The sequence below is a fragment of the Prinia subflava genome, chromosome Z (assembly GCF_021018805.1).
Source record: "Prinia subflava isolate CZ2003 ecotype Zambia chromosome Z, Cam_Psub_1.2, whole genome shotgun sequence".
Lineage (NCBI taxonomy): Eukaryota > Metazoa > Chordata > Aves > Passeriformes > Cisticolidae > Prinia > Prinia subflava.
Genome location: NC_086283.1, coordinates 46,675,245 through 46,687,316, shown reverse-complemented (window position 1 = coordinate 46,687,316; position 12,072 = coordinate 46,675,245). Strand labels below are relative to the sequence as shown.

Here is a 12,072-nt window from a genome sequence, read left to right as displayed (position 1 = left end):
TGTTAGATTATAGAAGAGAAAACAGTGAGTATGATTACTCATAACTAAGTCTGTTTTCACAAAAACCACAGGTGTTCATATGACAGAGGATACAGTAGGTAGGGAGCTGCTTCGGGGTTCCAAAAACAGGAAGCTGTTTCCCTGCTCAGTCAGGTCTGTGCATGCCAGTTAGTCACTATTCCTAGTGCATTTTGCACTCTGAAAAATGCCAGTTCTCCACTTCTTGCCTTCACTGAAGGGTTACCTCAGTAAATATGGCCTATACAGTGAAAAAGAGGAGATATGAATATTATTAATATGATATTGTTGAGGGGTTATAATTTTTTTTTGTCTTTTGGTATCCTAATATTGTTATATGCTTGATATCTGGCCTTACTTCCTTTTTCTGTTTTTAAATCCTGTAGTCCTAATACAAAAATGGTGAGATTCAAGAAGGGGGACAGTGTGGGTCTACGACTGGCTGGTGGAAATGATGTAGGGATTTTTATTGCTGGAATTCAGGAAGGTACCTCAGCTGATCAGGAGGGACTGCAGGAGGGAGATCAGATTCTTAAGGTATGAGTATGTGTCCCTGAAATGCAAATAACTTCTGTATACTCTCATTTGCTTCTTAGTGGAAATATATGAGAAATTATGATCTCAGGAATCAAATTATTGCTTTGGAAGGGTGTATATATGGTGGAGGGATCTTACAGAAATGAGTTTTTGAAGGAGAATTATATACCAAGCTTTAGGTTGTTTATAATGTTGTGGAAGGAATAGTTAAATATTAATAAAGAAAAATGCTGCAAGATGGAACAATAAATTTTTTGTACAATGTTTCTTCCTGGTCTTGGAGGGGGAAAAATTTGGGCTATCATAATTTTTTTCTTTTGTCTTTGTCCAGTTTATTCAGGTTATGGTGATTTATTTTTCAAGTTTCTGATTCAACCAGAACATTTTATTTCAGGAAGATTACTGCTAATAGCTAAAATTAAATATTTACATGAGACAATCATTGTCTTTTTATATAGGGAGAAAGAGATAGATATAGATATAGATATATAAATAATAAGGGAAGAGAATATTTAAGATTTCTCAGGGGAAAGAAAAATCTGTGGTTGTTCCTTTTGTTGTTGATTTATCAGTTGTGGGGGTTTTTTTGGTATGTAGGTAAACACTCAAGACTTCAGAGGCATTGTTCGGGAAGAAGCTGTTTTGTATCTCTTAGAAATTCCCAAAGGTGAAACTGTGACAATTTTGGCTCAAAGCAAATATGAAGGTAGGTGCTTTGAAAAAAAGTATGTGAATATATATGAATCTTCTAAGCTATGCTTTGTCAGGAAAACTACAAATAATCTCTCTGGTGCTTATTTTTGGTAGCATTTTAGTTTATCTCCTTTTCACTAGTTGAGAAGATAGCTTAGGATATTCCATACATACAAGGCTGCGTGTGTGATGTGTTTTTCAGAGTACTTCTCCATGTTTTTTATTATTAGCAAATAGCAACTCTTAATCCTGAAAAGTGGGGAGGTACTGCTTTTTCTTCTCTTTCTTTGTCTGTAGCAGCTGGGAGAAGATCTGCTGTGCCTTGGCAGTCAGAAGGGATTTGGTCAGCAGAAAATGCGCAGTTTTATTCATGAGCAGTTAAAGAGCAAGAAAAGCTTCTTGCTTTCCTTTTGGGAGGCACAGCCTGCTGCAAGACTGTAGTACCATAGCTGCCCTTTGCCCTGGAGCTGTAAGGGCTGTGCACATAAAAGTATGGAACACTCCTGATAAGTGTCTGTAGGGGAATGTTGATTTGAGTTTTTACATCTTTCTGAGCAGACCCTTAGAATTTCAAAGCTGTATTTGCTAGAATCACGGATTAATCTTTTTTTCAAGTGTAAAAAGATAACTAAAATGGAGCTCTTGTTTTAGTCTACAGAGACATCATGGCCTGTGGCAGAGGAGATTCATTCTTCATCAGGAGTCACTTTGAGTGTGAAAAAGAGTCACCACAGAGCCTAGCATTCACTAGAGGGGAGATCTTTAGAGTAGTTGATACACTGTATGATGGAAAACTGGGAAACTGGCTGGCTGTGAGAATTGGAAATGAGCTGGAAAAGGGCCTCATTCCAAATAAGAGCAGGTAAGGTGGCACCATGTCTTCCATTGTTAGAAGTAAGATTTTTTCCCTCCAAGTCATTTTTGCTTCCTATGTCATACCTTTCTTCCTTTTTATTCCCCTCTACAAGAATGAATAAATTATTTTGTCTTCACTTTTACAAGAATTTTGCCTATAAAACCTGCATTTTTTAGAACCGTAGCATTATGGCAGGGACACAGTGAGAGAGGGTGGTGTTATCTACATACCAGGTCATTATTTGCAGCACAGACCTAGAGCCTCTGTCTCTGCAACCAACCAAGCTTTGAGCAGTAGCTGGTTCAGGTCCTCTTCCAGAAAATGGGTGGTGGGTCCTTTTTTGTTTGTTTGTTTGTTTGGGGCTTTTTTTCTTTTGTTTTGTTTTTGCTTTTTTTCCCCATTTTCTTCTTTGTCTGTCTACCTTCACCAAATCAGATCAAAACAAACGAAAGATCCCAACCAAAAATAAAAACTAAACAAACAATAATCATTCACCTTAGGAAGCTCATGACTCTTTGTGCAAGAATACTCTGGTATTAATCTTTTAGAAGGGTTCAGTGCTTGAATTTCTTATGTATATCCTTGTGGACAGTGCTTTAAGTTTTTATTCTGAGGCTGCTTGTTGGTGTTTTTTGTTTGTTTGTTTTGTGGTGGTTTTTTTGGTTGGGTTTTTTTTTGTTTGTTTGTTTTTTTGATAGTTGTGGTCTGTATTTTTGTGTGAAGTACTGAGTGAGCCACAGCAACATTTTTGCTTAAATATGCTTTCCTAATCAAAATTCATGGGAAGTAAGAATAAGTGTTCAAATGTGTACAATGCTCAAAAGTATTAAAATTAATCGGAAAAAAAACCCCAAATCCTGAAAAACACAACCAGACTGTAGCTGAATTTTTAGACTGTAGCTTTTAAGTTCTTGAGTGACGTTGTGATTTTATGATGGAAGAAAATTACAATTTTCTCACAATTGCACGATACACAGAAGTTACAAAAATACAGTTCTGGTGTGGCTCCCCTGTCTGTTTCCTACTGAGTACAGTTTCTCCTCTCTGTTAGTTGATCTGACCAAACCAGCCTTTGTTTCTATGCTGTAGTAACTTAACCTTTGATGCCTAATGGAGAAGAGAATAGTGACAGTAATTTCTTAGGCCTCCAGTTCTGAGTTGCCTCTCTCCCCACCTTTGCATTTGCATTCTTTTGTTTACGCTGGTGTAAGTGACCAGTTTAGGACCCCAGGACTCATTCCTGCCCAGCAGCTTGTAGCTGTGGCAGGTCAGAGCATTGTTCTGACAAGGTGTTTGCTCCAAGGCAAGGCACCTGAACTTGTCTGCTTTTACCTCCACTTCTTCCTATCTATTTGGCAAACTATGTGTTGCAAATTCAAAATGCAATCAGTGAAAGCACCCTTGCCCTCTTTGACTAGTTCTGAACTCCCTGCTTTCTCTGTCAGAGCTGAGCAGATGGCCAGTGTTCAAAATGCCCAAAAAGATGGCTCAAGTGATAGGGCAGATTTCTGGAGAACGCGTGGCCAGCGATCTGGAGCAAAGAAGAATCTGAGGAAGAGTCGTGAAGATCTGACAGCTATTGTATCTGTGAGCACAAAATTCCCAGCCTACGAGCGTGTTCAGTTGCGTGAAGGTAGGTGAAACTGCTTTGAGCTGGCTGTAATTTGGCATCCAAATGTGTGGTCAGCTAAGAAAGTGATTTCTATCAACTGCTAACGATGTTAAATTAGAACAACAGGAAGTGATGACTTTTTTTCAGAATGGAAATTTCTGGATGCTACTGGTAACTCTATGAGAAACTCTTTTTTACCCTTTTAAACTGCTGTTGTTCTCTCTTGCCCCCAAATTATACCTTCCAGTTTTAAGTTTCAAAATGAAAAAGGGATAAAACAGCAGGGCTTTCCTGGTTTCCTCAGATTCTTCTAGGCTACCTCTGAGAGTACAATTCTTATGCCTGAGATCAACCTCTATCTTCATAAATAGCACTTCAATAGTAGCTTCAGAGCAAGTAGAACCCAAATATTTTCAGTGGTCCAAATATAACCATGGCTCATGTGGTCTATCTCGATGAATGTAAATTAGCTACAGTACTAGTGATGAGCAGGTCAAGCTGATTTTCTGAGTAGTAGCACATGACAGTATTCTGCAACACAATAAATAGTAAAAACTATTTAAAGGATATCCCCAATGCTAGGATGAAGACTTGGGGTAATGGCATTCCCCCATTAACTCTGAATTCAGTGTTTTCTCTTGCTCTGATGTGGGCAGTAACATTTTAAATTTCTTTGCTTCTTCAAGCTGTATTGCAATAGGTTTATCATTTGTGTCTTTATTCACACAAAACCCACCGTGTCAAGGTTCATGGAGTTTTGATGGATGGAAAGATAAATGAAGATCTGTACATTTTCAGATGTAGAATATTCTAAATACAATTCCACTAGAAGGAATAAGAAAGCTGTTAAATCAAGTCTCTTACTTTCTCAGGGGGTAAAAGTAGTTTTCTTTATTATTAGTTGCACAAACCTTTAAGAAATAATTCTTTTAAACATATTTTTAATAACTTCAATTTAATTCTTGACTTTGCATAGTAACTGAGGGTCTTGTATTTTACATATATAACCAGTCCTCTCAGATTTCTTACTTCTCCAATTTTTTTTCTTTCAGCTGGTTTTAAGAGACCTGTGGTGATATTTGGCCCTATTGCAGATGTCGCCATGGAAAAGTTGTCCAACGATTTGCCTCACCTGTACCAGACAGCCAGTAAGTTGTCCTCTTAGTGTCTTTTTCATCCTTAATTGAGAGAATGGATAACTTAATGATCATAGCTGCCTGGCCACTCTAGGTAAGCTAAAATGTTGTCTTTGCAGAGACAGAACCCAGAGATGCAGGTTCAGAGAAGTCAACTGGGGTAGTCCGCTTGAACACTGTGAGGCAAATCATTGAGCAGGTAGGGCATTCCTCTGAAAATTGCTGATGCTCAAAGCTGTGGTGTTGGATTTGTTTGCTCCTAGAACTTTCAGAGCACTTAAATTTTCACTGCATCTATTTCTGTGATAAGCTTAATGATGAAGCTGTTTTAACAGCTTCAGCTGTCAACAGCAATTCAACAGCAATTTTGGTAATTTTTATAGCTTTGAACATGATTAGAAATTAAATTTTCTTTCTCAAGTCCATTCTAAATTTGGACAGAGAAGAATGTTTTATTATATGCTTTCTGAATTCACCAGAGGCTTTACAGTCATGCAGTGCTCAACTTGCTCTTAACAGTCTAAATATGGTATAACTGTGGGAAAACATTCCACAAGTTGTGCTCTTATTTGGACACAAATATCCTGGTTTTCCTAGGACCCCATGTTCCAATCACCTCCCACTTGTTCCCACATGTACCACACTGACTGGCCTTTCTTGTTAACAGGATAAACATGCTCTGTTGGATGTCACTCCTAAAGCAGTGGACCTGCTAAATTACACCCAGTGGTTTCCAATTGTGGTCTTCTTTAACCCAGACAGTAAGCAGGGTGTGAAGACCATGAGACAAAGGCTATGTTCTACATCAAACAAGAGCTCAAGAAAACTTTATGAACAAGCAAACAAACTGAAGAAAACTTGTTCCCACCTCTTTACAGGTAAGGAAGAATGTTTGTTTAACCTGCTTTGTAGGAGAGTAGTGTATGGGATTGTGTAAGTCTCGAGACATCTAATTATTGCTCTCCATACTAACTCATGCAGGCTGGAACTAAAGAGTGTGAAGGTATGGTCATGAGTAATGCCTTCCTTGACTTACTTCAAAGTTCCTTGTTCTGCCAAATTCTCATAAAAAACAAATTGTGAGCTAGTGTACTGCCATTAAAAGATAAGTGATTTAATAAGCTTGGAAATGGACCAACTATGAAACAAAAATGCTTGTCAATGATCTAAATGATTGCGTTGAACATTAAACATTCTCACATACCTAAACCAAAAAGTGTTAAACAGCAGAGAATGGATAAAGGATTGCATTGCATTTACCCCTGCATAATATATATACACCTTTTCCTTCAATTTTTACAGCAACCATTAATTTGAATTCAGCCAATGATAGCTGGTATGGTAGCCTGAAGGATACAATTCAGCAACAGCAAGGAGAAGCAGTATGGGTATCAGAAGGAAAGGTAAGCACTCGGCCCATATTCTCGGAATCTATACAGATGTTTCCAAATATCTCTTGCCAGTAAAAATTGTTCAAAATTTCATTTGCTAGTGGTCAGTAGGCTAGACAAATAGTCAGTTAGTGTATTCTGTAACAAAAAAATTTTATCATTCTTTCTGTGACGCTTTGGAGCTTTCATCACTTATGCTGGGCTAGGGGAGAATGATGATGAGGGATAAACTTTTACAGGACTATTCATTGTGATTCTGCATTAGTTTCTTTCAGTTCCACAAATTTGTTCCTAAGGGCTTGTTTGGCCTGATGTTGAGTCATAACTGGACTTTACTTCTAATTTATTAATCTTTGTTCCGTTCTTCTTACTGACTTTTCTCTAGATGGATGGCATGGAAGATGATGCAGATGATCGTATGTCTTACCTGACTGCCATGGGTGCTGACTATTTGAGCTGTGACAGTCGGCTGATCAGTGACCTGGAGGATACAGATGGAGAGGGAGGTGCATACACTGACAATGAACTTGATGAGCCTTTGGAGGAACCAAGGATTTCATCTGTTAGCCGATCCTCTGAACCTGTGCATCACGAGGAGGTGAGATGATGGGATTTTTCAATAACACTGAACTTCCGGCTTTCTAAAAACCCTTTATGTATGGCTTAAAAATCAGAGGGTTTTTTTTTAAACAGCACTTTTACCTTGCTTCTGATACTGTTTTAGAGCTACACTGTGAAGAGGAAAATAATAGAAAAACTTTTCTGCCTAAGTTTATAGATTTGCTGATGATGTCTCATGACCTTGAACTTTTCAATTATATTTTCAGTGATTGTAGTCAGGGTGCTGGCAGTCTTTTGACGCCTAGTTACTGTTCCCAAAATTGTAAACTTGAGAGAGAGGAAAAATGATTGAATTACTGGCTACTGCAGTGATTTTATCTCTTACTTTCTTTCATAGAGTTTAAAGAAGTTTACTCCAGAACCAAGGGCTCATTTGAGAAAAGCTGGTAGCAGGGAGATCCTTAGAGAACCAAGTCCACCTCCAGCATTCAAGCCTGAACCACCTAAGGTAAATTTGTAGAAACAAATCTGAATACAAGCATCTTCTTTCTGGATAACTCTCCAGGGTGACAGATTGGAAAGTGCAAGAGACATGGTCAGAGAATAAAAAACATTTTTAGTGTGGACAGAAGAAACGACTGAAAGTGTTGGGGGATCAAGCAGAAAGAAGACTTACAGGATAATAGTTCTTCTGAAATACATGTGATCTCTAATATATTAATTTCCATAGGGAGTAAGAAAGTAAACTCCTTTCTTTGTCTACTAGCAAAATGAGCAATTTTTTTAGCTCAGCAAGATGAGAAATAGGCTAATTACCAGGAAAAACATATCTGATGGCTATTACTGTGAAGCCCCAAATCAGAATCTACCACCTGACCATCACTAGAAATTTATGTTGTTCAAACATTGCTCAGGAATGAAGCAAGAGGGAAAAAATTACAGTGTTTGGGCACTAAGTTCTATTTTAGATATTTCTGAATTCACCTGACCCCAAAGTCCTTTCTCTTTGTGAGGATTGGCACTCTCATGTACTCTAAATATTAAAAATACAGCCCAAATGTGCCTTAGCAATGAAGACAGGGCAAAAGAGGACATGCGCTGGGAAAACAAAAGCTGAATATAAAACAGAATTGGGTTCTCTGCACCTCTAAATTTGAAGTCATGATACTCCATATAAAGCAATAGTGAAAAATTATTTGAGGCATCATTTTTCTCTGTGCTGTGCTTTAAGACATGTAGCTCTGGTAATCCTTAACACTTAGGACAAAAAAAGTCAAAATGTCCTGGTGTTCTGTAAGCTGATGTGTAGCCTATGAGCATATGCCCAAAATGTTGCAGCAGGTAAAATATCTTTGAAGGGTTACATCATATGAAGATAGACCCTGATAAATACATAGGCAAAATGAGGACTTCAGGTTAAAGCCTTTTTCTGAAACTAAAGTTATATAGTTGCTGATGTAAACTTTTGGTTTTATAATTGCAGGGAAAGTTACAAAACAAAGAGGATCCTTATGACTTCCCCAAGAGCTATGACTCCAGATCGAGTAATGTTGCTGTCAGCAGTGAGACTTTGACTGTATCAGCTAAAGCAGCACCACCACCTGTTTCTATGAAACCTGCCTTTGGGCGTCCCATTCTGAGAAACTCTCAGCCAGCAGTCCTGCCTGCAGAGGAGGAGGAGGAGGCAAAGTTGGAAGAGGAAGGAAGTGAACAAGAAAATACTCCAAAATCAGTACTGAGGAAAGTAAAAATATTTGAGGAGATGGATCACAAGGCAAGGATGCAAAGAATGCAAGAACTACAAGAGGCCCAAAATGCCAGGGTATGAGGAGATGTCTTGCCCCCTCCTGTGCTTTGTGACCTATAGAACAGCCAAAGTCCTGAAAACTAAAATCATGCCCTTTGCAATGTGTTGCTTTTGGAGGGAGAAATTTGAGAAACCGCATGCAGAGACATACTCTCACTTGTGTGTATTTGTGTATAAAAATTTGTGTAATATTTTAAGGTCTCCTATTGTAACTAGAAAAACCTGACTTCTAATAATCCTGTTGCTCTTGGCAATCCATTGTTCTTAAGTATGCTTTGAATTACTACTCTAGCAAAAGATTATATCATTGTAGGAATATCAGTAGGATGTAACCAAATTGTTTTTTAATTGTGTCAGATGTAGCAGTGACCTGCTAGATCCTAGATCCTCATATACGATCCCTAATGCAAAAGTGAAAAAGAACAATTATTTTCTTCTGCTTTCTTTTAAAGCTTGAAATAGCCCAGAAGCATCCGGATATTTATGCTGTCCCTGTCAAAACACAGAAGTCAGAACAGAACTGGCCCCAGCCAATGAGGTAAGGTGTATCCAGTTCCAAGCATTCTGTCTCGATCCTTGACTGCTGGCAGGAGGAAAACTGATCTTGCCAGTTCTTGTTCATACAAGTCATCCTGCCTTGGTATATAATTTCGCTGTAGCCTCAAAGATTATCATAAAGATGGGGCAGGATTTTAGCAAACTCTTCAGTGAACTCATTTCAGGATTTTTTTTTGTTTAGTTCATTTATAGTAAGTTCCATTATAGTATTTGAGTCATCTAGGAAAAAACGCTATGTTCTTTCACTGAAATATTTGCAAAGCCAGTTTTTCCCCAGCTAGTAATACAGAAGCTGGCCTGCATTCATGTCCTCTGATGTGCATTCTACCTGTGCTACATATTTGATGACTGTTAGTCTATCCTAACAAATATTTTCTATTGTAATAATGCTTAGTTACTTATATGCTTATTCTTTACAGCTATGTAGTGTGGCTAGGTAAATTAAGGATGACAGTTGATAGAGGTGACCCATCAAATCTCATGAAAATAGTAGTCTTTCGTTAAAATTCAGTAAGTTCTGGGTGGGTTGGCCACTGTGTCACCTTACCCTACACAATGCACATTTCTAGGATTTGACTCCTATGCAAGAGTTAACACACTGCATGATAGATTTTGTTTTCTGCTCTTCAGGACACTTAATTTTTCTTGCATCTTAGCAACAGCCAGTAGAAATTGAACCTTTTTTCCTAGTGAGTCGAGTGCTTTGATGTCACAATAAATAGTCTAAAATGCAAAGATGGAAAACTGGTATTTGCTGGATTTCTTGGCAGGTTCAGAAAAACATTCTTTTTTATAAAGCATTGGAAGCTTTACAAAAGTGATGAAAATTATTCTTTCACCACATTTGCAGAGTGTTTGCTTACATGTAGAAATCAGTGTTGTTGGCTTTTTACAGGATTGTTAATGATTGGCCTAGAAGGGAGCGTTTAAGCCCTGGGAGAAAGACGTAAGGATGCTCTTGTTTTCCCAGAGCATGGGTTGCAAAAATCATGAGGTTTGAAACTGAGGAAATACCCTGCCTTGACAGATTCTATTTTTCTATGTCTGCTTAATGTCACGTCAAATGTATAGCACCACAATGTATAAAAAGCAAATGCGTGGTTTATTTTTGCCCACTTTTAAAGCTAAGAGCCTTAGTGAGAGCCTTGAGTGAAAAGGCTACCAATTTAAGAAATGTCACATAAGAAGTCTTTGGACATTGAGACAGAAGCTGAGGGTGCAAAAGAAGAAGGAGGCATAGAAAAAATTCTGTGCAGAACTAATTAAGGGAGGTGTCAGTTGGGGTAGCAAAGCTGAGACCCTCTCTGCTCAGGGAACAGAGTACTGTAAAGCTGTTGATGTCTCTGTGTGTGCAGGGATGTATAAAATTTTAAATTTGGCATTTTTCCAGGTAGGTTGAGTACATCAAATCTGAGCATCATCCTCCAGCTTGATGGAAATAAAATGCCTCTCCAGATAGGTTTGCCATAGTCATGCAGTTTTTTATTGGCTACAAGGGGTTTCACTTGGTCCCTCTGCCTTCCTCAGCGAAATGTGGCCATAAAGCAGACATTAAGCACAACTGTTTTTCAGTTTTTCCCGATGGGGAGTAGATGTGATCTCTTTCTCTTTCCACGTCCTGCTGTGTTAGCTCCAGGCCCCCGGAGCCCCAGAAGCCTCCTGTTAGACCCTACCTGGAGAGCCGTGTCAGCTACGGCAGCGATGCGGAGGAGGAGGAGGAGGAGTACCGCCGGCAGCTGGCAGACCACTCCAAGAAGGGCTACTATGCACAGCCACCCCGATACAGAGACACGGAACTGTAGGCTTGCTGGCACGCCCACGGCTAACACTCTTCTGGGGTTTCTTCCTTCACAGCCAAAGTGGAACAGCAGTTAATCCTGAAAAGCTGTATTTGTACTGGGGGTGGTGTTAGAGGGTATGCTGCTCAGCTCAGACATATCTATACACTGGAACTGGAAGAGTTCGTTTTTTGGGGATATTATTTTGTCAGCTTCTATGAAAGGAAATCACTATTGCCTGAATGCTGTTGCCTGTTTTATAAGGACCAAATCCTTAAAGTTTGTGTTAATTCTTGGCATTTTCATATTTTAATATAAGCCCCTTTTTTTCCTTTTTATTAATGCTGCCTTTTTGGACTGTTCTGCTGTGTTATGAAAGTATGATCCCAGAGATACACTTCTTAATGCAATAGAACTAAATGTGAAAGTGTATTTGAAGAACAATAAGTGCCTTTAACAAGAAGCATCTGAAGCTGTTTGTTTTGACATCTGATACTTGGTGCAAAGCCATAACACACTAAAAAGGGGATTGACTGTTTTACCTATCTTTATTTTTTATCAGTTTCATGGTAACAATTTTCCTTGCATGTTATTTTTCTAAGTTCATAGATGCATATGCAATATTCATAAATACTGACTGTACATATTAAAGGTGCAATTGACTGGGTGGTTGGAAAAGACCAGGATGTGCTTAAACAAAGAAAATGATGTAGAAAATTCAGTCACATATTAAAATTTACACAGACTGCAAATAATAAAGTATATATTCTAGACAAACCTTGTGTATTTAGTTTTTCTTTTCGGCAGTATTAGTCTAGAACATGAGTACACTGTTTTGGTTCAGGGTCTCCTCTCCTTCTGTTCAAGTAACTAGGAAACATCACTACTGATGTGTTGCACACTGTTCTGAACATAATTTTAAGATCTGATTTAAATTATGATTTAAAACTGGTGCAAAACTATGGAATTCCTGCAAGGGACTTACCTTTTAGAATATAAAGTTTTGCCTCACCATTTCTGCTCTTTAGCCTTACACAAAAACATTCTTGAAAACATCATAGAGAAAAACTTCTTTTGATCACACTATATGAGAGATGGTTTTTGAATGGTCTTCTAAAAATAAAG

The 12,072-nt window shown here is 38.3% G+C and overlaps 1 protein-coding gene across 6 annotated transcripts in view; it reads left to right on the top strand.

The window, feature by feature from the left end:
- The window catches only part of TJP2 (tight junction protein 2), a 63,257-nt gene extending 51,533 nt beyond the window's left edge, over positions 1-11,724 (top strand). For all 6 annotated transcript variants that reach the window (XM_063423940.1, XM_063423943.1, XM_063423939.1 and 3 more), the window contains 13 exons: positions 405-555; positions 1,153-1,261; positions 1,900-2,110; positions 3,550-3,737; positions 4,769-4,864; positions 4,972-5,051; positions 5,520-5,730; positions 6,155-6,255; positions 6,629-6,841; positions 7,202-7,312; positions 8,288-8,626; positions 9,064-9,149; positions 10,800-11,724. In XM_063423940.1, the coding sequence (XP_063280010.1) occupies positions 405-555; positions 1,153-1,261; positions 1,900-2,110; positions 3,550-3,737; positions 4,769-4,864; positions 4,972-5,051; positions 5,520-5,730; positions 6,155-6,255; positions 6,629-6,841; positions 7,202-7,312; positions 8,288-8,626; positions 9,064-9,149; positions 10,800-10,971 (2,068 nt within the window). In that variant the 3' untranslated portion in view covers positions 10,972-11,724. The remainder of the gene's footprint in view (positions 1-404; positions 556-1,152; positions 1,262-1,899; positions 2,111-3,549; positions 3,738-4,768; positions 4,865-4,971; positions 5,052-5,519; positions 5,731-6,154; positions 6,256-6,628; positions 6,842-7,201; positions 7,313-8,287; positions 8,627-9,063; positions 9,150-10,799) is intronic.
- Positions 11,725-12,072: the final 348 nt, after the last annotated feature.